General features: G+C 39.6%; 1 protein-coding gene across 1 annotated transcript in view; it reads left to right on the plus strand.

Annotated features, from left to right (window-relative positions):
* Positions 1-26566, plus strand: part of LOC124735543 (ionotropic receptor 93a) — a 295666-nt gene that overhangs the window by 172362 nt on the left and 96738 nt on the right. Inside the window, exons 8-10 of the mRNA XM_047248570.1 lie at positions 2505-2708; positions 13024-13319; positions 14466-14559. Of these exons, the coding sequence (XP_047104526.1) occupies positions 2505-2708; positions 13024-13319; positions 14466-14559 (594 nt within the window). The remainder of the gene's footprint in view (positions 1-2504; positions 2709-13023; positions 13320-14465; positions 14560-26566) is intronic.

Genomic DNA, 26566 nt, shown 5'->3' on the forward strand with positions numbered 1-26566 from the left:
AGTGGGCAGATGACACATGTGAATGAAAGAGATGTAAGGATATTGTTATATTCTCACATCAGTATAGATGCAAAATCTGCTCTGTATTTGGAAAAACAGTTGTTTTCTCAAGTACCAGGGTAACTGTAAACTTAGAAATTGCAACATATTCATAAGAAACAGCAAAATATTTGTGGCAACTAAGATTATAAATTTTGGTGATGCTTGTTCCACTTGCAGCAATTTAAGCTGTGGATTAGGTCCCACCATAACATACATCTTGGGAAATATGACATATTAAAAAAAAAACAAATAGTATTTGTGACAATCAAAATTATAAATTTCATTCTGCTTGTGTGTAAAAGTATTTCTACACTCTTTTTTCATCTCTGTTGGTTAGTTAAAGCTATCATCCCAGATACTGATTCACTGATGATGATAGTGATGACAATTACACATAGTGACACCACAGATAGTAAGCAAAAATAGGAGTTAAGATAAAAAATTAATGTAAACCATTTCTTTTTGTTTATTTTATTTCGTCTTGTATTATCAAAATGTAGATAATAAGTGGCATAAAGTTAGGATAGATATTTTAGACAAAGGTTACCAGTATATCACTAAAACATTTTGTAATTTTTATTATTGAGTATATGCCAAAAATAATTTTTTTTAAGGATCTTTTTAAAATAAAGGGGGGGCCCTATATTACGGTTTGTCTTATAATCAGATAAATATGATTTTTTCAATTTTAGAAATGAATGTGGAGGGATTATTTGTGGAACATTTCAGTTTTTCATGTCTCATTCAATATACTGAAATTTTTTAATACATGTTGCAGGCTATATTCTTTCTTGGGACAGTTTTTTATTGTTTTGAGTAATATATTTAAATTTAATTGAATGTGTTATTTCTAACCTCACTTAATTTCATGGCTAAATTCCTCAAATCAATATAAGATAAGGTGTTTGTTGGTTTTTGCTTTAATGAAGTGAATATTTGTCAGTCCTCATTCAAAATTCTTTGAGTACCATCATCCATAAATTGTCTCTCAGGCATGGTTTGAAGTAACATACAAGAAACATTTTATTGTACAAATGCTTACTCATAATATTCAGTACATATGCATATGAACAAGAACAGAGGACATACATGGAAATAATGGCAAAGAGTATATATATTGGCAGCGGCAAGTTTCTCATTTCTAACAATCCCACTAGAAAAACATTTGGTAAAAAAAAAAACCTTGAACAATCGGTCCACATTCCTTAATTATTTGAGGATCCCTTTTCTTGCAAGTGAGCGATTTAGCATATCAGAAAACATCTGCTCCGGTGGGATTTGTACCAGTATAGCTTGAGCTGAGTCTATTTTTTCTCTAAAGAAATCACTTTTGTTCCTCCACAGTAGCCACTTGTTTGGGATAAGTCAACTACACTTTTGTTATACTATAAAGCTTTATGGGACCGAGCGAGGTGGCGCAGTGGTTAGCACACTGGACTCGGATTCGGGAGGATGACGGTTCAATCTCGTCTCCGGCCATCCCAATTTAGGTTTTCCGTGATTTCCCTAAATAGCTTCAGGCAAATGCCGGGATGGTTCCTTTGAAAGGGCACGGCCGATTTCCTTCCCCATCCTTCCCTCACCCGAGCTTGCGCTCCATCTCTAATGACCTCGTTGTTGACGGGACGTTAAACACTAATATCCTCCTCCTCCTTTATGGGATCATTTTCAGAGCATGTTGAGATTTCAGTTTTTAACCTCTGTAGCCAGAGTTCCTCTTAACAAGTTGAGGCCAGGGCATTTACAATCAGCTTCAGGAGTTGAAAAAGCCACTATGGGTTGTTTCTTGCTGGTCCAGTAAATAACAACTCTTTGTGATTTAAACAGAAAACCAGTGACTGATTTCCTGTCCTGTTTGTCTACTGCCAAGTGTGTATCACTATATTCTTTGACATTTGGTTCTCTTCCCCAGAAAACTGCAGCTCCAAGTCCTTAGTCTCTTTTAAGTGTCGCATGACCCTTTTGTTTGCCAGTGAGGCATGCCTGGACCATTTTTAAAGCAACTTACTACTGCAATTGCATAAGCCAGGTCGTATCTGGTTCTCAGCTGCATGTACATCAAGCTGCCTATAGTTTCTCTTGAGGGAATAGTTCTCATGGCTTTTCTCTCTTTGTTTGTCTTGGGGCTCATATTGTGTGTAAGTACTTGATTGTTGTCTAAAGGTGTCGACACTTGAATGCAATTTTTTAGGATTTATTTATTTAATACTAGCTGGAAAATCTGACAGTGGCCAGGTATTCATTTTGCAAATTTTTGCTTAGAAATGGAAAGAAAAATCAACAGTGTTTGTAATGTAATATGTACCAGAAAATTTCATTCCCATACATTTGTGAAGGCACATGCATATGAATGAGAATAAAGAACATGTATGGACATTAACGGCAAAGAACATATGTATCAGATGAGGTATAGATTCTCATTTCTAACTGTATTAACTTATACAGTCTTTGTTACTTTACAGGAACAGCTAGATGTTAAAGGAAAATGTGATGCATGTAGAAGATGGACAATCTTTGCAGCAGAAACTTGGGGAGTAGGTGCTGTTAGCTCACTTCCAGAAATAGGTATATGGACTACTCATCTGGGGACACAATTAACAAACAATTTGTTTCCACACAGTGCTCACAAATTTTGTGGTCGTAACTTGCAAGTGCTCTCATTTCATGTAAGTTTTAAAGATATTGTTTAAAGACAGCAAAGTTCAGTTTCAGTACCATTTACTGCAGATCTAATTATTTGTCAGTTTTTTGTTAGGTCAGTTCATTTTTTGTTCCCTTCCATCCAAACTCTCAGAACTGTCTGTATTTCTTAAAAATTATGTTGCCATTTAACATCTTGTATTTCTTATACATACATCAGTCATTTGGGCCCCTATTTCAGGATCATAATTTATATATTTACTCTGACAACTCAGGTGTAAGTGTTGAGAATGCTATACACTTTCATACATGTTAATTAGATCAAAAGAAAATTAAATCTAGAAAGCTAATAAATTATCTGACCAAACTACTGACCTGTATTTACCATCAGGAAGCAAAATGTATAGTACTGCTGACAGATGCATATAAAAGTAAAAGAGTCACTCTATACAGTTTTCAGAACTAGTACTTCCTTTGTTGTGAAGGGGACAAGAATATGTTTGGTAAGCTTAAAAGGGAAGGAGAGGTCACTGAGTCCCCAGGATGAGAGAGACCAACTTTTAGTTTGGATAAGGTAGAGAAAAAACTTTATGATCTTTGTCAGTCCTCATTCCAAAGTTCTCTGTGTATCCTCAGGTTCATCCTGGGGTCTAAGCAACCTACCCTTCCTTTTTAACCTTACCCAACATTTTTTATGCATCTGTCGGCAGTGTAGTTCATTTTGTCTCCTGAAGATAAGTACATTCATACACCGAAAATTTGTTCAATATAGTATTTCATTCCAGCATATATTTCTGGCAAAATAAAAACTATATATTACATTAAGGCTTAACTTCAATGAATAAAACTATATTTACAATAATACCTATTACATAGCTTTTTAAAATCTGTTTCATCATAAAAAAAATTGCTTTCAGGTGATATACACTACTCTTTGTGGAAATTGCAATGCCAGGAAGGAAATGCATGAATTAAATTAATTTAATACCACAGGTTAGGTGCACAACAAGTAACAAATGATTACCTTTTCAAATCTGTACATGTCCTTTGAGCCCTACTATTCAGTATGTCATGTGGCCACCACAAGCTGCAATTAGAGCTGCTATACACCATGGCATTGAATCAGTAAGGCTCTGAATATGTTCCTGAGGGATTTTCCTCAATGCAGTTTGCATCCAAACCCACAAATCAGTGACGCCAGTTACTGGAGGACCGTGACACACCAGGTGCCGACCAACCATATACCAGACATGTTCAGTGGGCAACACATCTGGCAAACATGCAGGCTGGGGAAGCAATGGTACCTGTCACTCTTCAAAGAAGGCCTGTTCACTCCTTACAATATGTGACCAGGCATTGTCCTGTTGAAATGTGGCCTGTGCAGATGCCTGAAGCAGGGCGAGTACCTCAGGCTCCACAACCTGCGTTAGGTACTGGTTGCTGTTCAAAGTGCCCACAATACATGTGGGGTGAGATCGGTTGTTATAACCAATGACACCCCAAACCATCACACCTTGTGTTTGTCCACTATACCGCTCCACAGTGCAGCCCTCCAGGTTGCGCTCACCACGGTACTGCTGGACATGTATATGGCCATCACTGTAGGACACACTGAAGCAGGATTCATCTGAAAAGATTACATGTTGCCACTCAGCCGCCCAGTCACAGTGTTCACATGCCCATTGCAATTGGAAGAGCTTGTAGTTTCTGGACAATGGAAGCTAACATAATGGCATGCATGCAGCCAGTCCAACCAGCAGAAGGGGGGTAATGAACTATCGATGCAGACAAATTCACACCTGTTACAGTGCTCCAACAATGAGCTAACACTGTGGATGATGCTGTATGATCCGTAATGGCCATACAGACAAGATGACAGTCATCCTGTGCTGTGGTCATGTTCTGTGGTCCAGTTCCCACTCATTGCTGCATTTAACCTTCCTCTATCCAATGCTTCTACACGCGCATCGCTGTAATAGCAGCATGCCCTGTGAAAACCTAAATGTCATAGTATGACAACCCCATTTCCTGGGGACCAATCATTCTGCCCCATTCGAAGTTGGTCACATGCCGATGTGGCTCCCTTTAATGTTGATGAGGCATACTGGTACTCACTGTATTGTTTCCACCTTGGGGGACAGCTCTGCACTGACTACACTAGGCGCAGCACTGACCCTGTTGGACCGACACAAGAGGCCTCTGCTCGGCCCACGTGTACCCTGTCTTGCTGCAAAATGTATCACTTATTGCTTGCATACCCATTGCCACTTCCACCAAGTGTGGCACTATTCGGGTAATTCCTTCTTGGTGTTGCACTTTTCACAAACAGCAGTGTATTTAAAGGTTTACACTGGAATGGGTAGGTATGAGATGATACTGTTCTTTCAGATTCAAATTTTTATAGATTCTTTATTTACCATTGACCACCTGAAGTGGAATAGGCATTTTACCCTGATAGCATATTACATTTTCCTACAATAGTACCTTGAAACTAAATGAACATTACATATTCCAAATATAATTTAGAAATGATAGTATAAACAATAAAATAATAAATAAATACAGCCAGTGATGTCACATAATGAAGACCTTAAAAATTGATGTCATTTGAGTTTACGTTCATAAATTCAGTTACTGTTGCTTGTTGGTGGGTTTGATGTGGACAGACGTGTGAAGCTGGCCATTGGACAGGTGGAGGTCAATGTCAAGGAAAGTGGCATGGGATTTGGAGTAGGACCAGGTGAATCTGATGGAACCAAAGGAGTTGAGGTTGGAGAGGAAATTCTGGAGTTCTTCTTCACTGTGAGTCCAGATCATGAAGATGTCATCAATAAATCTGTACCAAACTTTGGGTTGGCAGGCCTGGGTAACCAAAAACGCTTCCTCTAAGCGACCCATGAATAGGTTGGCGTACGAGGGGGCCATCCTGGAACCCATGGCTGTTCCCTTTAATTGTTGGTATGTCTGGCCTTCAAAAGTGAAGAAGTTGTGGGTCAGGATGAAGCTGGCTAAGGTGATGAGGAAAGAGGTTTTAGGTAGGGTGGCAGGTGATCGGCGTGAAAGGAAATGCTCCATCGCAGCGAGGCCCTGTGCGGAATATTTGTGTATAAGGAAGTGGCATCAATGGTTACAAGGATGGTTTCCGGGGGTAACACATTGGGTAAGGAATCCAGGCGTTCGAGAAAGTGGTTGGTGTCTTTGATGAAGGATGGTAGACTGCATGTAATGGGTTGAAGGTGTTGATCTACGTAGACAGAGATACGTTCTGTGGGGGCTTGGTAACCAGCTACAATGGGGCAGCCGGGATGATTGGGTTTGTGGATTTTAGGAAGAAGGTAGAAGGTAGGGGTGCGGGGTGTTGGTGGGGTCAGGAGGTTGATGGTTGATGGAGTCAGGTGAAAGATTTTGCAGGGGGCCTAAGGTTCTGAGGATTCCTTGAAGCTCCGCCTGGACATCGGGAATGGGGTTACCGTGGCAAACTTTGTATGTGGTGTTGTCTGAAAGCTGACGCAGTCCCTCAGCCACATACTCCCGACGATCAAGTACCACGGTCGTGGAACCCTTGTCCGCCGGAAGAATGACGATGGATCGGTCAGCCTTCAGATCACAGATAGCCTGGGCTTCAGCAGTGGTGATGTTGGGAGTGGGATTAAGGTTTTTTAAGAAGGATTGAGATGCAAGGCTGGAAGTCAGAAATTCCTGGAAGGTTTGGAGAGGGTGATTTTGAGGAAGAGGAGGTGGGTCCCGCTGCGACGGAGGACGGAACTGTTCCAGGCAGGGTTCAATTTGGATGGTGTCTTGGGGAGTTGGATCATTAGGAGTAGGATTAGGATCATTTTTCTTCGTGGCAAAGTGATATTTAAGGCAGAGAGTACGAGTGTAGGAGAGTAAATGTTTGACGAGGGCTGTTTGGTTGAATCTGGGAGTGGGGCTGAAGGTGAGGCCTTTGAACAGGACAGAGGTTTCGGATTGGGAGAGAGGTTTGGAGGAAAGGTTAACTACTGAATTAGGGTCTTGTGGTTCCAGATTGTGTTGATTGGAATTTTGAGGTTTTGGAGGGAGTGGAGCTGGAAGTGGGAGATTGAGTAGATGGGAGAGACTGGGTTTGTGTGCAGTGAGAGGAGGTTGAGGTTTGCTGGAAAGGTTGTGAAGGGTGAGTGAGTTGCCTTTCCGGAGGTTGGAAACCAGGAGATTGGATAGTTTTTTGAGGTGGAGGGTGGCATGCTATTCTAATTTACGGTTGGCCTGTAGGACGATGCTTTGAACAGCCGGTGTGGATGTGGGAGAGGAAAGATTAAGGACTTTTATTAAGGATAGGAGTTGACGGGTGTGTTCATTGGCTGAGTTGATGTGTAGGTGAAGGATTAGGTGGGTGAGGGCAATGGATTGTTCAGTTTGGAACTGGTATAGGGACTGTTGGAAAGAAGGGTTGCAGCCAGAGATGGGAACTTTAAGTGTGAGGCCTTTGGGGGTAATGCCAAATGTCAGACAAGCCCCACTCCCAGATTCAACCAAACAGCCCTCGTCAAACATTTAGTCAAACATTTACTCTCCTACACTCGTACTCTCTGCTGGAAATATCACTTTGCCATGAAGAAAAATGATCCTAATCCTACTCCTAATGATCCAACTCCCGAAGACACTATCCAAATTGAACCCTGCCTGGAACAGTTCCGTCCTCCGTCACAGCGGGACCCACCTCCTCTTCCTCATAATCACCCTCTCCAAACCTTCCAGGAATTTCTGACTTCCAGCCTTGCATCTCAATCCTTCTTAAAAAACCTTAATCCTACTCCCAACATCACCACTGCTGAAGCCCAGGCTATCCGTGATCTGAAGGCTGACCGATCCATCGTCATTCTTCCGGCGGACAAGGGTTCCATGACCGTGGTACTTGATCGTCAGGAGTGTGTGGCTGAGGGACTGCGTCAGCTTTCAGACAACACCACATACAAAGTTTGCCAAGGTAATCCCATTCCTGATGTCCAGGTGGAGCTTCAAGGAATCCTCAGAACCTTAGGCCCCCTGCAAAACCTTTCACCTGACTCCATCAACCATCAACCTCCTGACCCCACCAACACCCGGCACCCCTACCTTCTACCTTCTTCCTAAAATCCACAAATCCAATCATCCCGGCCGCCCCATTGTAGCTGGTTACCAAGCCCCCACAGAATGTATCTCTGCCTACGTAGATCAACACCTTCAACCCATTACATGCAGTCTCCCATCCTTCATCAAAGACACCAACCACTTTCTCGAATGCCTGGAATCCTTACCCAATGTGTTACCCCCGGAAACCATCCTTGTAACCATTGATGCCACTTCCTTATACACAAATATTCCGCACGTCCAGGGCCTCACTGTGATGGAGCACTTCCTTTCACGCCGATCACCTGCCACTCTACCTAAAACCTCTTTCCTCATTACCTTAGCCAGCTTCATCCTGACCCACAACTTCTTCACTTTTGAAGGCCAGACATACCAACAATTAAAGGGAACAGCCATGGGTACCAGGATGGCCCCCTCGTACACCAACCTATTCATGGGTCACTTAGAGGAAGCCTTCTTGGTTACCCGGGCCTGCCAACCCAAAGTTTGGTACAGATTTATTGATGACATCTTCATGATCTGGACTCACAGTGAAGAAGAACTCCAGAATTTCCTCTCCAACCTCAACTCCTTTGGTTCCATCAGATTCACCTGGTCCTACTCCAAATCCCACGCCACTTTCCTTGATGTTGACCTCCATCTGTCCAATGGCCAGCTCCACACGTCTGTCCACATCAAAACCACCAACAAGCAACAGTACCTCCATTATGACAGCTGCCACCCATTCCACATCAAATGGTCCCTTCCCTACAGCCTAGGTCTTCGTGGCAAACGAATCTGCTCCAGTCCGGAATCCCTGAACCATTACACCAACAACCTGACAACAGCTTTCGCATCCTGCAACTACCCTCCCGACCTGGTACAGAAGCAAATAACCAGAGCCACTTCCTCATCCCCTCAAACCCAGACCCTCCCACAGAAGAACCACAAAAGTGCCCCACTTGTGACAGGATACTTTCCGGGACTGGACCAGACTCTGAATGTGGCTCTCCAGCAGGGATATGACTTCCTCAAATCCTGCCCTGAAATGAGATCCATCCTTCATGAAATCCTCCCCACTCCACCAAGAGTGTCTTTCCACCGTCCACCTAACCTTCGTAACCTGTTAGTTCATCCCTATGAAAACCCCAAACCACCTTCCCTACCCTCTGGCTCCTACCCTTGTAACCGCCCCCGGTGTAAAACCTGTCCCATGCACCCTCCAACCACCACCTACTCCAGTCCTGTAACCCGGAAGGTGTACACGATCAAAGGCAGAGCCACGTGATTTACCAACTGACCTGCCTACACTGTGAAGCTTTCTATGTGGGAATGACCAGCAACAAACTGTCCATTCGCATGAATGGACACAGGCAGACAGTGTTTGTTGATAATGAAGATCACCCTGTGGCTAAACATGCCTTGGTGCACAGCCAGCACATTTTGGCACAGTGTTACACCGTCCGAGTTACCTGGATACTTCCCACTAACACCAACCTATCCGAACTCTGGAGATGGGAACTTGCTCTTCAATATATCCTCTCTTCCCGTTACCCACCAGGCCTCAATCTCCGCTAATTTTAAGTTGCCGCCACTCATACCTCACCTGTCATTCAACAACATCTTTGCCTCTGCACTTCCGCCTCGACTGACATCTCTGCCACAACTCTGTGTCTTTGAATATGTCTGCTTGTGTCTGTATATATGTGTGTGTGTGTGTGTGTGTGTGTGTGTGTGTGTGTGTGTGTGTGTGTGTTGGGATGACTCCTTACCCTCTCCCTTAAAACCTACACCCTTTCGTCTTTCCCTCTCCTTCCCTCTTTCCTGACGAAGCAACCATTTGTTGCGAAAGCTAGAATTTTGTGTGTATGTTTGTGGTTGTTTGTGTGTCTATCGACCTGCCAGTGCAGCTTGTGCTGTCTGTAGTTCAACCATGGCTAGACGATCAATACCATGGTTTGATCATTTCCGCATTGTAACTTTGTGCCAGGAAGGGCTCTCAACAAGTGAAGTGTGCAGGCATCTCGAAGTGAACCAAAGTGATGTTGTTTGGACATGGAGGAGATACAGAGAGACAGAAACTGTTGATGACATGCCTTGCTTAAGCTGCCCAAGGGCTACTATTGCTGTTGATGGCCGCTACCTATGGATTATGTCTTGGAGGAACCCTGACAGCAACGCCACCATGTTGAATAATGCTTTTCACGCAGCCACAGGATGTTGTGTTACAACTCAAACTGTGTGCAATAGGCTGCATGATGCGCAACTTCACTACTGACGTCCATGACAAGGTGCATCTTTGCAACAATGACACCATGCAGTGTGGTACAGATGGGCCCAACAACAAGCCGAATGGACCGCTCAGGATTGGCAGCTCATTCTCTTATCCAATAAGTGTCGCATATGCCTTCAACCAGACAATCGTCAGAGTTGTGTTTGTAGGCAACCCAGTCAGGCTGAACACCTTAGACACACTGTCCAGTGAGCGGAGCAAGGTGGAGGTTCCCTGCTGTTTTGGGGTGGCATTATGTGGGGCCGACGTACGTCGCTGGTGGTCATGTAAGGCGCCGCAACGGCTGTACAATACATGAATGCTATCCTCCGACCGATAGTGCAACTATATCAGCAGCATATTGGCCATGCATTCATCTTCATGGACAACAATTCATGCCCCCATCATGCACATCTTGTGTATGGCTTCTTTCAGGGTAACGACATCACTCGACTAGTGGCCAGCATGTTCTCCAGACATGAACCCTATTGAACATGCCTGGGATAGATTGAAAAGAGCTGTTTGTGGACGATGTGACCCACCAATCACTCTGAGGGATGTATGCCGAATAGCTGTTGAGGAGTGGGACAATGACCAACAGTGCCTTTATGAACTTGTGGATAGTATGCCATGATGATTACAGGCATGCATCAATGCAAGAGGATATGCTACTGGGTATTAGAGGCACTGGTGTGTACAAAATTCTGGGCCACCACCTCTGATGTTTATGTTGATGTCTATTCCAATTTTCTGTACAGGTTCTGGAAATCTCAGAACCAAGGTGAGGCAAAACATTTTTTGATGTGTGTACTTTGAACTGTATGAATAGTAGCTCGCAGTGTTCTAATCTACCAACATTGCTCATTGCTCGTACCACCTTCTTTTGAATTTTTCAAACTTTACTGATGTTTGGAGAATGTCCCCGTATCAGCAGTCTACTCTATATGTGACTGAAAGAGTCTAAAATAAATAACTCTTAAATATTCTTTTTTTACTAAGCCTTTCAATTTCCACATTAAATAAGTAACTCAAGATAATTTTGTACAGGAATGGTTGATGGATGTTTCCCAAGTTAATTTAGAGTCTACATGAATTCCCACAATTTTAACTGCTTTCATCTCTACCTCTTTTAACAATTGTAGTATAATCTGCTGCTCATCAGGGTTGCAAAGGACTGTATTTAATGACAACCAATTTAGTGCTACTTCCATGCCATCTTGCATCAAAGCTTGCAAAACTAATGTGTTCTCATGCTGAGCTAGCAATGTTGTCTCATCAACTTAACAAATAACAGAGTTGGGAAGGAGTGGGGTAAATCAGAGAGTTGAGAAGCAGTGGGGTAAATCATTTATTGCAATTATAAAAAAAAAGAAGGGCCCAAGGAGAGAACTTTGTGGGACCCCTGTTTTAATTTCTTGCAGCTGTGAGTGCCTGTTTCTAACAGAGGCAAACTGTTTCCTATTGGTTGGGTAAAATACAATTATGTGCCTGTTTCTGACAGAGAGAACCTGTTCCCTATTGGTTTGGTATGAAACACTTGCTGCCAGTGCAGAGCCTTGTACACCAAAGAATTTTAGTTTAGCAAGTAAGGCATAATGATTAATACAGTCAAATGCCTTCTTAAGTCACACAAAATGGGTGAAGCTTTATTTTTATTCTCAGAGTCTATTGTTACTTCATTGACAACTGAGAGAACAGCAGTGGCAGTATTTATTCCCTTGTGGAAGCCAAATTGACTATTAGAAAGTCAATTATGCAGCTCAGAGTAGTTGTTCAAATGTTCAAAAATAAGAGATTCAAATTTTCTGGAGAAAATTGAAGCAATTTAAACTGTTTGGTAATTTTTGAGATCATATTTGTCACCTTTTTTGTACACTGGAATAACTTTCAACATTTTTGTGTTTTAGGAAATACTCCAAATTCTGGACACTTGTTAAAAAGAAAGTCCAGTGGCTCACTAATTTTAAGTACTGTTTTTCTAATTATATAACTAGGCAGCCAAGAGTAGCCCATGTCCTTGGAGTTTGAGAACTTTGCCACTACTTTTTTAATCTTAATAGGTGTGATTGTCCTCCATTTAAAGCTATAGTTTCCATGCTGATGTTGCTTAAGTAGGTCAGTTGCATTAGTACTTGTAGTCTTAATTTTGTTCCTAATATGGGTTACAGAATCCATGAAAAAAATTCTTTATCCATGTCTAGAGCTATGTCATGTTCATGATAAGTGTGATGCTCTTCTACTAAAATATTCCATGCAGCTTTGCACTTATTAGGAGTGCCTTCAATGTCCTTTTCATACGTTTTTCTTTTTGCCATTCTAAGCTGAGTTCTGTAGGTTCTCTTACATTCAAGATAAGCTTTGTACAACTCATCTTGAATATGGTATAAAAATACCTATTTTGTGTGTGTACCACTTAATGCTCATCTTTATAGGTTTGTTTTTACAGCTGATTTTTATAAAATAAGAACAAATGTACCACAAATCTAAATAAATTTTAATGGACCTCTCAAAAGCTGTTCTAGTTTCATTTAGACCTGTTTGACATTGGTATATACAACCCACTTAATGTTTCTAAGTTTCTGAATGAACAAGTTTATTGCTTCTTCCTTCTGCTCTCTAACCCATGTCACCTTTCCCTTGGTATTGGCACCTGCATTAGGAGGAGTCCTTCAGTTTTTCACACTAGCTGCCATCTTGTCCTGTTAGCTTGCATCTATCATGCACGGGATTTTATATTTGTCTTTAATAACAGAAAAATATATATAGTTTCAATAACTCCAAATTACTAGTGCCTTCATGATCATTATTACTTATTCTGATTTGATTCCATTTCTAATTATTAAGTCTCAGATCTGCACATTCTTACTACAATGATCATGTAGTTTAGCAGACTTTTTCACTAGAAAGTAAAGCAATGAATTAAAGTAAATAAACTAAAAATGTGTATGTGTAGAAATTTTATCCTTACTGTTTACTTGCAGAGTCCACCATGGCAAATTATCCATTACAATGCCACACGAAGGGAGTTCCAATATGAGGGTGTCTTCTTCAAAGTTCTAAGTGTGCTGTCTGAGCGACTGAACTTCAGGTATAGAGTAATATTTTTATTATTCCAGCAGATATACTATAGCACACATTCTCAGGATGCAGGAAAACTTTTTAGCTTTCATATAACTTACTGCAACCCACCTAACAATGCTAGCTGGGCATCAAAGGTGCCGCACTGCTGCAGCTGCTCATTTGGTGGTGGTGTGGTTGCCAGCCTGTTTTGTGTCCTGTACTGTCTATAAGAGCTTCTGATTAGCTGGCAGTCACCACTGGGCCATGCTCCCACCATTGCAGGCAGCATGGTAACTTGCAGCTCCTATCATTACAACACAATGTCACTCAAATGCCAATTAAATGTGGAACAGATAACATTCGGGCTTACTGAGAACTTGCCAACTCCAGTGTGAGTCCAGCAGAACTATAAAAATTCCTGAAATTAGTCTTCACATACAAGCAGAAAAAAATGTACAATATGTATGGAAGGAGAATGTATGTGTGTATGTGCATGTACAGATTCTGTTAATAATAATTTCATGTGGTTCAATTTCCTAGTGCAGGTCTTTCTATTGGATGTCACTTTGGCAACTTGCATTTCCCTGACCAGTTATCCAACTGGGAAATGGGACCTATAGTTTAACTTGGAATCTGAAACACATTTAGTGTCTCACAAATCTCCACATCATTGAGAGGTGAATACTATGTTAAAAGGCAAAATCAAAAATCCATAGTCTGCATGGGATTATTTTGATCCCATGATCTTTCAGTTTCCAGGTCCAACATGGATTTTGATCAAGCTTTGCTGCTCTCTGGAGCTGTGGTGGCTGTACTGCTAGGTGGCAATGGCATTGTTTTGACAATGACGGGGAGACTTTAATTCATCATAGTTCATCCAATTAGCATAAAATATTCATAAATGACGTACATAAAACTTCCTAGTGAAACAGTCTGTCTATTAATCAAAACCAGATCAAAATCCCTGCAGTAGTGGTTGAGATTAACCCAAATACAGATAAAAAGCATTGATGTAATTATAGATAGTTAAACAGAAGAAGGTGACAGACAAAACAAATTGGTACAGCACCTACAGGATGTGTGTCAATAACAAGCAATGGTATTATTTAATAGTTTTTTTTTAGATGTATTACTTGACAGCTATTAACTTAAGCTAAAACTTTTAATATTTTCTGTTTTTATAAAAAGTGAACTTGTGTTAGGTGCAGAGGTGAATGGCAAATGGGATAACTTTAATCAAGACAGGGAAAACTATTTCAAACATCTGTGGATCAAGAATATACCTAATGGCATCAAACAACTTGACAAGCAAAGCTCATTAAATAAATTCAGTGACTTAATTGGCTGTTTTGTCATGTTACAGCTATACAGTGATGCAACCAACAGACCACAAAGGAAATATTGCCAATGATACTGATCTTGTTGGCTCTGATGTGATGGCTACACAGCAACAGAGTGTAAGCATCTACAGTGTTTGGGAACTGGACATCATTTTCCAATTATTATTCACATCATGATGATTATATTATATTGGATGGTTAAACATAGAGAATGAAATATACTGTCATTCCCATATTGTTAGAGAAAGACAAATGTGTCAATTTGAGGTAGGAAGTCCGGCTCCAGAAATGATTTACTAGAAAGCTGTAAATAGATATGAAAAAATTTCAAATTAGCTATTGGTCTGCTAATGATAATTAAGATCCAAGTAGATATATTTTTGTAACAACTGTATTTTTCTGATTAACTTTTTACAGGGTACTAGATTCGCGACTGTTGTTCACAGTGGCATCTCTCAGATTCTGTGCAGCCATGACTTCAGTGCACACAGTTTCGTCATACCTGGTCCAACAACCTCAGTGTTGCTCAACCAATGTCACACTCAGTGAGAATTATTGCTAGGAGTGCCTCTTAAGTCTCAACAGTTGTCTCATACAAAATACTTTTCACATGACTCTACAGGAAGAAATAATGTGGGATCAAATCAGATGAAGAAGCTGGTCATGAAACAGGATGTCCTTTTACTATGTCAAATCAGATGAAGAAGCTGGACACAAAACAGGATGTCCTTTTCCTATCTACATATTAGTGAACATTTTATATAGGTATCCATGAATGACATTTGGTATGTGAGCTGGAGCTCCTTCATATTGGAACTACATATCTGAATACAGATTAAATACGATGTTTTCCTACAATGTGGGAGCAGCATATTTCTAAAAAACAGAAAAGCTGATATTTTTCTTGAATAGGTTGGCTCGTGTTACAGGCAGCCTGACTGGGAATTTTGTTCTGTAACTGCCAGGCATTTGCAAAGTTTGAACATTTCTATGTCTTTGAGTTTATTGCTATATCTCAACATTCTGTGATAACCTCAAAGACACAGCTTTACCATGCTACAAACACCCAACCATTTGCCATTGATTGATTTTATTAGTTCTATTGAACAGGCTGTTTCTAAACTACTTCCTGATGCTGCAGGGGAGGCTAGGAGGGAGGGCTGTCATGTGCTGACTGGAGCACATCCATCCAAACACATACACGTAGAGTTGATCCAGATATTGTTGGTTTACACATGAAGAAGGACAGTACTACATTCATTCTGGACTAACAGGATTATGTTTAGAATTATTATCAAATTACTGTTTGATTCAACATATTGTAGGATCAGTGCTGGTCCCACAAAAAGTGTTGAGAGAAAGACTAACAGCCTTCTGAAGAAAAGTTCTTTGTCACAAGAGACTATTCAGAGTCCTACTCCTTATTTTGCTGTTGTCCATAGGTTGTATGGCGTTCCAAATATCTACAAAGAAGGGGTTCCTCTCCATCCAATTGTCAGTAAAATTGGTACTCTGACATATCATGTAGCAAGATACCTCGCTACTTTGTTGATCCAGCTTGTTGGTCTATGTGAGCATCACATTAAGAACTCGGTGGATTTCTTATGTGAATTATAGGGAACACATTTTAATGACTCTGATATTTTAATAAGTTTTGATGTGGTCTCTCTCTTCACTCATATTCCTCTGTCTAATTCATTACAGTTAAGTGAGATTAGATTTGGTGTTGAGTTTATGAATCTCTTTTGATATGTGTTGACTTCCATTTATTTTTTATTCAGTGATCAGTCCAATGAGTAGACAGATGCAGTTGCAACTGAAAGTCTGTTGTCACCTATTATTGCAATTTTTTTATGGAAAACTTTGACAACTATCAGTGGCTTTGAAACCTGCATGTTTTTTTTTTCAGTAGTTTGGTGATTCTTTTGTTGTTCGGCTTCATGGCACAGAGAGTTTGAACAACTTTATAGGACACCTGAATTGAATGTGCCCAAATATTTGTTTCATGATGGATGTGGAGAAGGATGGCTGCCTTCCCTTCCTTGATGTGCTGGTGAGGAGGGTGGTTGATGGTATGTTGGGACATGCTGTTATAGGAAGCCTACTCACACTGATTTGTATCTACAGGCTGATAGTTTTCATCTTACGGCTCAGTGCGAATGGGTACTTTGTACCTCAGTTCACAGAGCCAATGTCATTTAAGACCCTGAGAGAGGATCAGCTGAGTTAACCCATCGTGAGGTCACATCCTGTCAGAATGGATATAGTGGAAGATGGGTCAGATGTGCATTGCACTAGTGACCAACCGTGCTCTGGATGGGTGATAATAATACTGAGTTGACACCAAAGTCTACAGCCATTCTGTCTTATGCAGAGACTATCTTCTGTGAGATTGGTCATATTTTGCAAAAATATCATGTGAAATGTGTTTTTGACCTCCAACTAAGATTAGGGTCATTTTAGGTTCCATCAGGGATTACCTCATTTTGCATAAGGCAGGTGTCTATCATATTCCTTGCAGTTGTGGCCTGTCATACATTGATCAGACCACCAGGACTGTGAAAGACTGATGTACTGAGGATAAAAGAGATGTACACTTACAACAGCTGAGCAAATTGGCCATTGCAGATCATTGTCTTGACACTGGTCATCCTATGGAATATAACGATGTGGAGATTCTGTCATTCACTTTCAACTATTGGGATAGTGAAACTTCCTTGCAGATTAAAACTGTGTGCCAAACCAAGTCTCAAGCTCAGGACATTTGCCTTTCTTGGGCAAGTGCTCTATCAAAGCAAGGCTCACAACCAGTCTTCACAGGTTTACTTTCACCAGTACCTTATCTCCTACCTTCCAAACATGGGATACTGTTACCAAGGAAGCAGTTGAGATTAAATTAGCAAGTGACCTTGTAAATAGAGATGGAGGTTTACACTTAGATTTTGGTGGAATCCTGCTCTCTCCCTTGTCGAAAAACAGAGGGACAGAGTTAATGCTGTCCTCACCTCTTATTTACCAATTTTCAGTATTGATAACCTTTAGCATCAGTTATCTTCAGTTGTGTGGTGGTATTAGTGTTTGCAGTATGTACATGTGTACTTGCTGTAGTTTTGCCTTGAAACTGCCAGGGTTGTCACCTGTTGAAATAATGGAAGTTGTCAATGATGTTATCTGACTGGATTCCCTAAGTTATAATACAAGTGACTCAGAAAAAAAATTACATGAGCTGTGATCAAAAAGTAAAGGCAATTTTTTTAAATTTTGAGGGCTTTATACAACATATTTTCAAAGCTTTTTTAATCTTGTTGCTACACATGTTCCTGACGTATATTTGCATTTTTAGCTTTTCAAATATTTAGTTTAATGGTGACAGCCAAAACGCTGGGTGTTTGAAAAATTTTTACTTTCAAAAAAGAACAATGGAAAATCCAGGATGGAATGTGACAATAATATGAAAAGGAAAGTTGCTGCTCACCATATAGCAGAGATGCTGAGTCACAAATAGGCACAACCAAAAGACTGTAACAAATAAGCTTTCAGCCAGCAAGGCCTTCATCAAAAATAGACGACACACACACACACACACACACACACACACACACACACACACACACACACACACACACACACACACACACACACGCACGCACAACACAGATACGACTCACACACATGACTGCAGTCTCTGGTGACTGAAGCCACAGTGCAAGCAGCAGCACAAGTGAATGATGGGAGTGATGACTGGGTGGGGGTAAGGAGGAGGCTGGGGTGAGGAGGGGGAGGGATAGTAGGATAGGGGTGGGGGACCATGAAGTGCTGCTGTGGAGCGTACAGGGACGAGGTGGAAAGAGGGTGGGGCAGGTATGTGCAGTTGGCAGGTTAGTCAGAGGGCAGGGGAATGGTGTGGGGAAGGCGGGGGGGGGGGGGGGGAGGAAGGGTAGCAGATAAGGAGAGACATAAAAAGATTGGGCACGATGGTGCAATGAGGGCTGTTTAGTACTGGAATGGAAACAGGGAAGAGACTGGAGGGGTGAGGAGAGTGACTAATGGAGGTTGAGGCTAGGAGTGTTATGGAAATAGGATATATAGCAGAGAAAGTTCTCACCTGCGCAATTCAGAAAAGCTGATGTTGGTGGGAAGGTTCCATATGGCACAGGTTGTTAAGCAGTCATTCAAATGAAGGATGTCATGTTGAGCAATGTGCTCATCAACATGGTGGTCCTCTTGTTTCTTGGTCAGAGTTTGTCAGTGGCCATTCATGCAGACAGACAGCTTGTTGATTGTCATGGCCACATAGAATGCAACACAGTGGTTGCAGCTTAGCCCTTGGATGCCCTAGCATGTCAATTACTGATGACAATGTGGAAGAAGTAAAGAAAATAGTTCTAGAAAATCACTGAAATACCATCAAAGGGGTTGCTGGTGATGTTGCATACACTTTGGCTCATACAAGCAATTTTTTTTGGATATTTTGAGCATGAGATGTATAGCAGCAAAGTTTATTCTGAAATTGTTGAAATTTGTCTGAAAATGATGTCACATGGACATCACTCAGGTATTACTGAATGAAGTCAACAATGATTCAGAACTTCTAAAGAAGGTTGTAACAGGTGACAAAACATGGGTATACAGGAATGACATCAAAAGCAAGGCACAACCGTCCCAATGGAAACTGCCTGAAGTCCCAAGAATTGAAAAAATTGACAAGTTCGATCACATGGTGTAGGTTCATCTCACTATTTTCTTTGCTTACAGTTGGGTAGTGCATCAAGAGTTCCTGCCTTACAGTCATATGGTAATAAGGAACACTACCTGGAAGTTATGTGCCATTTGCAGGAAACAGTCTGAAGGAAACAACCAGAATAGTGGCAAAACCACTCATGGAAATAGCATTATGATAATCGTCCTGCTCACATCTCAATGCTTGTTCATGATTTTTTGGCAAAAAACAAAATTATTATTTTGCCTCAATGACTATATTTGTTGGACATGGGTCCCTGTGACTTTCAATTACTGAGGCTGAAGAGAATCATGAAAGATCATCATTTTGCCACCTTTGATGAGAGCAAAACAGAATCGCTGAAGGAGCTGAACACAATAACAAAAAGTGAATTCCAGAGGTGCTTCCAGTATTTGAAAAAGCACTGAAGGGGTTACTTTGAAAGGGCCAAAGTTGATGTTGATGAATAAATAAAGCTTCTTTAAGAAAATTAAAATTTCCATTAATTTTTTATCACATCTTGTATGTGTAACTGACTACTCCAGATCAAGAGTGAAATCATCCAAGAAGTCCAACAAGAACAAGAAGTGACATCCAGTGAACCCAAAAGCCTTATGAAGAAAAGAATGTAGAACAACTGAGCTCACTTACGATAGCATCACAACTTGTCATGTTCAAGTGGATAGTTAAAATGAAATGAATAGGATATATGTATTATTACTGAAATACATGATAATCACATTACTGAGATGCAGGAACTCCAAGAAAGAAGCAAAGAGGAAGAATACCATTTTGATAAATTACAGCATTAGGAAAAAATGGCTAGACAGTACCTGTATGTTTTGCAATATTTCAAGCATCATCAGGTATGTTCAAAGTCAGACTCTCAGTCTTGGCTGGTAAATCTTATATAACAGGAAAGTTACAATCTCAGAACTGAGGGGGAAACCACAACTCTACTAAAGATAAGGAAGTTACAAAAGTTATAAAAAAGGGTATCAAAACATAAAGTTTTAAAGAGAGCCACTATTCAAGGAAAAAGTCCAAAAAAGGATATTTACCATCTGAGATGCATATAATCAAAACATGGAAACATTTCTGTAAAACAAAAGGAACTGTCTAGGCTTCCTAATTGCTCTGTATCTTAGTACAAACACATTTTCTGTCATGCTTTAATTTGTCATTTATATCTCTCTATACGTGCTTAACATGGTCTACTGAAACTGAAAAAGGAACAGGATCAGGAGAAAAGGAAACAATTAATAACAAACACAGGCTGCACACACTTTGTGTGAAAACTTCCTTGCAGTAATGGAGGAGGAAAGTCCAAATGTGATTAACACATGTTTTCATGTACAGCAGAATCAGCCAATATCAAAGCTCTCTGTAGGTGAAGTAGTTTATTCAAGACAGGTTTGTCTAGACAGTTTGTGCATTATGATTCATTCCCAAGTACAGACGAAGGAAAGGAATGCTTTTTACACTTGGCTTGAAGCAGAAGGGCCAAAAGGATGCAACCAAGTAGCCTGTGCTCTATTGAATTTCCTCGGAAACTTAGACATGTCCCAGCCAGAAAATGGTTCAGATTAAATTCATTTGCTTTCTGATTCCCATACCAGACAAAATAAAACTACAGTAATGATGTACATACTAACTGCCTTCATGGAAGAGAGTAGAAAGTTTAATAAGCTGGTACATTATTTGCCTATTCATGGTCACAGCTATGTGGCTCCTGACAGAGTGTTTGGTGGATTGGAGAAAGACTACTGAAAAAAGAAAGCTATTTGTTCACCATCTGAATACTATAAAGTCATGGAACAACATAGCATTGTCAAGATACTAAATAAAAATTGGGAAGCAAGTTGTCCAGTGCACTATTATCTAAGCTGCCTTTCAAAACAACTGCTCGGTGAAGGATGGTTTATGAAAAATCTAAGAAGAATGTATTGTTATCAGTATCAGACTTTATAATGGAAGTACTGTAGAGGATAAAGTATGGAAATCTAAAATCAGCAGCCAGGAAGTGGGGGAAGCAGCCACCTTGGGAAAAAAGAAATGGTGAGCAAGGGGAAGAGAAAGGATGTCATAAAACTTATGAGTCATATAATCATACCAGAAAGAGATGAAGAGTTTTATAAGGGTACTGTTGAAAGTGATCGATAGATTTCCAGTTTGGTATGGCTGTAGCCAGTATTTTGTGTTGTATTTTAGTAAAGTGTGTTGCTATTTTGCACTTCTTACTATTGATCATTTGTGGAAAAATGTGATACTACTGTGTCACATTGTAGCACATTATTGTATTTCTTTGCAAAATGAACATTAAAGTAGCTTTCTTTGTAATTAAAAATAAAAAAGAAACAGAAAAAGTCGCTTTGAATATATATATTAACACAATTTTTAATTTCCACCTTTGGATTTATTGGCTTTTGAAAAAAACTCATAAACTTTGTCACTCTACTCTGACATAAAAAATACAATTTTATAAAAGCCTTTTATTTATTTATTTTATCCATCTATCAGCATTAATATTCAATTGATATCATCAGAAGAATAACAGCTATTTGTACATTATGTTTTACATAACAAATTATTACATGGTAAAAATATAGCAGTGTTGTACCCTATTAGCTTATAACTGCCTCTGCACGCATATCTATACATAACAGTAAGCCTTAATTTATCAGCATTAACATGCAGTCGATGTCATCAGAAGAATTATAGCTATTTGTACATTGTCAAACACTTAATTGGAATTGTGCCTAAAAAATCAGTGTCAGTGTTGAATTATCTTGTTTATATAGTTAATATTTCAGTATTGCACTCGAAAATGTGTTTCCTCAAAAATTTCCTTTTTTTGTGTTTATCTATTTTTGAAAAAGTGCTACTCAGTTCTGCATTTGTATACATTTATATACAGATACAACAGAATGATTTAGGTCCTGTTTATTCCTGACATTGTGCTTCTGACACATGCCATGCTGTCAGTAGCTGCTATAGTTTTCCGTAGTGTTAAAGCTAGCATTTTCTGTGTGTAGTAAGGGTTGGATTTATCTTTCTACAAAGTACTGTTTGCAATGCTCATTTCATATGCATTTGTTTGAGAGCCGAATCAAGGCTCATCATCCATGTGAGGAAACACTACTTCTTTCAAGTCAGAAGTGATTCAGTTTTCTATCTTGTGTAGTCATTGTATTGTGGTATCACTTACTTTGCTTCCCTCAACCATGGAATAGTCTTGGAAACATGGTGTACAGCAGACATTTCCTACATGGGTACATGGTCTGATATAACCTGTTAGCTTGCTACAGTATCCAGTTGCCTGTCCATAAATGAGAATTGAGCCTTCTGGTGCTGTAACTGGATGTAGTACCAATTAACTAGGGCTGATCAACTCTACACTCCATCTTGTAGACACAAACTGTATTCTTACATAATTTTACATCAAGAGCAAACATTTCATTGCACACCTCATGTCTCTTCAAAGAATAAGTATAGTTCTTTTTCCATCTATATTTCATTTAACATTGTCATTTTTCCTCTTCCAACTGAAATTCATGGCATTAGTTTTCTTTATGTTCAATGTCACTTTATTGCTTATTGACCAATCATAAACTTCCTTGAGAATTACATTTGCTTTCTCAGCAAGGAGTTCTCTTGTTTTCTCAGCAACTATAATATTGCTGTCATCAGCGAAGAGAATTTTTTCACCATGAGTAACACTACTCGGAAAGTCATCGATGTATATCAGGAACAGTATTGGTCCTAATATGCTACCTTGCTGAACCTCTATTTTAATTTATTTTGATAAGTTTTTTTAATAAATGTTTAGGTCTATTTGAAGTATGTGTTATCTCTACTCTTTGTTCCCTATCTGTTAGGTATGATCGAAACCAGTTATTTGCTACCCCTCTTATTCCTAATGCTTCTAATTTATTTAATAGAATCTTGTGATTGACTGTATCAAACGCCTTAGAAAGATCCAAAAATATGCTTGTGGCACACTCATCTTTATCAAGAGCAACAAGTACAACTTTTGTGAATTCTACTATGGCTGACTCCGTATTTTTGCCACTTTGGAAACCAAACTATGATTCGCTTAAAAGATTTAATTTATTCAGGTTATTCATTAATCCATCTTTCACAATTGCTTCTATTATTTTTGAGAATACTGACAGCAGGGAAATGGGCTGGTAATTTTCTATGTCTTCTGCATTACCTTTCTTAAGCAAAGGTACAACTCTTGCCTATTTTAACTGCTCTGATGTGAAGGATTCATTTATTATATTTGTTAAGGGACCTTGTATAATCCCTATGCATTGTTTCAGTACACACATTGGTACTTCATCTAAGCGTACTGACTTTTTATCTTTTAGTTTCTTAACAGTTTTATTGACTTAATTCTCTGATTGCAAGTAACATCATTGTATTTAGTGCAACATATTTATAGGTGTTATATTTGTTTTGGGGAATTTTTGCTGTAACTTCTCTGCAATACTTGAAAAATTCTCGTTTACATAGTCTGCTAAGTTTTATTAGCTTATCCCCCTCCCTTAACAGTATGTTATTCTACGATTGTTTGCCTCTCCCCATTTCCTTTTTTATAACATCCCAGACTGCTTTGTTCTATTCTCTGCATTATATGTTATTTTGTCATTAAATGACTTTTTTGCACCAATGAGCACCTTCCTATAGATCTTTTTGTATCTATGATAGAAATTTAAGAATTCTGGATCAATGCGAATCTTTTTCATGGAACTGAGGTGTTTAAGTGTTGAGGACTTCTTAATACCTGCTGTTATCCATTTGTTTTTGTGAGATGTGGTTACAGACATGCATACTTTTGGAAATGCCCTTTCAAAGTTCAATTTAAACAATGTGGAGAATTTAGAGAATTTCATATTCACATAGGTTTCCTTGTACACTTAATCCCAGCTTTGTTTTTCTAGTTATTTTGAAAAATCTTTTATTTTGATTTCTGATGGATGTAGTTGGAAGGCTTGTAGTTTAGGGAATGATTCAACACCTGATTTTACTGTTGTTATTTGACAGAGATGGTCTGATAGTCCAAGATCTTCTACAGTTACATAGCATTTTTCCCGGTCCATATTTGTGGCCACATGATCAAATACTGATGCAGTCATTGTAGTAACCCTTGTTGCAGTATTGACCAATAGGGACATGCCAAAACTTTGAAGGATGTTTATGAAGGTGCTGCTGGATTCATTTATGATATTAGTGTTGATGTTAGTGTCTCCACACGGAATTATGTTGACCTTTGTGCTTGAGACTTTATCTAGAACTTCTGTTAATTTATTGTAAAAATTGTCTGCACTACCAGAGGGAGATCTATACACACGCAAAATTATTAATTTCTTGGTGATATCAAGCCCTGTTAATCCAGTAGCTGATATTTCAAACTGTTTGTCTTCACTTACTGTACTGAGGTGATGTCTTGATTTGAACTGTGTTCCTTTTCTGATATAAATGCATGATCATCCACCCCTTGAAGTAGTTCTGCAGTAAGAGTTTGCCTTTTCATACAGTGATAATACTACATGTTGGATTTCTGTGTCTCTACACCAGTGCTCAGTAATACAAACTACTGTGAAGTTCAGTGATTGGAGCTCAACATCTAATAGTTATATTTTATTTTTTATTGTTGCAGGTTTTGATGGAGGATTGTTAAAGTCTATGAAATGCCCCATGTTACTCTTTCCAATGGTTTGTTTTTCTTTGTGACATCTGGTACATGTGATGTTTGAAGTGTTAAAATCTGTTTTGTGGGTGATTGTTTCAGTATTTTTTAAACTGATGCAGATGCTCTTTAGGCTAGGGAACCTGTTGTCTGGATTTATCTTAAAAAAGACCTACTTTTTCTACCTATGACAACAGGTATTTGACCATGTGTGGCCTGAGATCCACCCTCTATACTTTCATGAATCAGCTACCCTTCTCAGTCCTGTTTAGGTGTAGGCCATGCCTAGTGAAACCCCATCTGTTGATAGTCCCGACGGGCACCAGAGAAACATGAGCAAAGTTGGCTGTCCTCAGAACCATCCCTAACCCCACATTGATTCACCTCACAGCTCCATCAAGGTGTGGTCTATTATGACTTAGCCCTGCATTTGGCTTGAAGATATTGGTGGCCTGGAATGCTGCACCTAAACTTTCCCGTAACTGAGAGCAACACCTCGCCCGTGGCTACTACCTGGCAGCAGCACTATCTTCTTCGTAACACTATGTACATTCTTAGGCTTCTTGGCCTTGGTTGAAGTGTGCTCCACATTTCTTGCTCCTTTTTTTACCTGAGGCTCTTCTCCAGTTAACTCTGGCAGTGGTAGATACCTGTTTTTGGTGTTGATGATATAACTGTCAGATCGTGTTCTCTTTCTTCCTATCCTCCTACCAGCTGCCAGTTCCCAGCCACCCTCCTCCCTCCTATCTCCCTTGATCCTTATGAGTTCCTTTCTTGCTTCCTCCAACTGTGCCTGAAGCGCAAAGATTTTCCTTTCCTGTTCCCCAATCAAAATGTTCCTACTGCATACACTGCAGTTCCAGGAGAGAGCCTCTTCCGTTCTCCCAACATTCTCCCCACTGCATCCCCCCAGTGAAAATATTTCCTGCAAGATTGGCAACAAATCCCTCTACTCACTATCCTATAACAGCTCCCACATTTCTCACTCATGGTCAGTTTTGAAAGAATAGTTAAGTTTAAAGAATTTTTCAAATTTGTCAAGGACGCAAGATTGGCAGTGTGTAAACAAAAAATGACACAAAGGTCTTATGTGCAGTGGTTTTTGTTTTTGTACTGATTTAGAGATGCAATGATAGAAGAATGAATTTGTAATTACCTTGCTTTTAGAGCATTTACATTATCAGGCATGTTTGGTCAAGTTTTTAAAATGTTTATAACTCTGAAAATTTACACTTAAAATATGCCACAATGTACTAACAAAAGTCGTAGAGTGATGCTATATATGTAATTAAATAAATTAAAAAAAAAAATGAAAGAGAGTGAGAAGGGAATCAGATGGCTTAGGAAGAATTAAGTAAGTAGAAAGTTTGACAGAGGAGTGGGTTTTCTCAGTTAATATTGGTAGATGTGTAACAAACCTAATAAGTAAATAAGTAAAATGGAGAAGGGATCTTGTAAGAATGGATGTATCTGAAGAGAAAAAATGATAATGGGAAATTTGCTCCAAGGAAAAGTGGTTTTGGAAAGCTTAGCTCAGTTCAGTCTTGTGTATATATCTGCTGACTGCTCAATACCTCAACTGTAAGGTTCATTGTTACCTTTACACCTTTCATTATGTATTTTTCACCCAGTGTCATGTGAATGTATAAAAACAACATAGAATAAGCCAGAGATTATAAATTTCAGTCATAATATTTAATATTTTCTTT

This window comes from Schistocerca piceifrons, chromosome 1 (genome assembly GCF_021461385.2).
Source record: "Schistocerca piceifrons isolate TAMUIC-IGC-003096 chromosome 1, iqSchPice1.1, whole genome shotgun sequence".
In the NCBI taxonomy this organism is placed as follows: Eukaryota; Metazoa; Arthropoda; class Insecta; order Orthoptera; family Acrididae; genus Schistocerca; species Schistocerca piceifrons.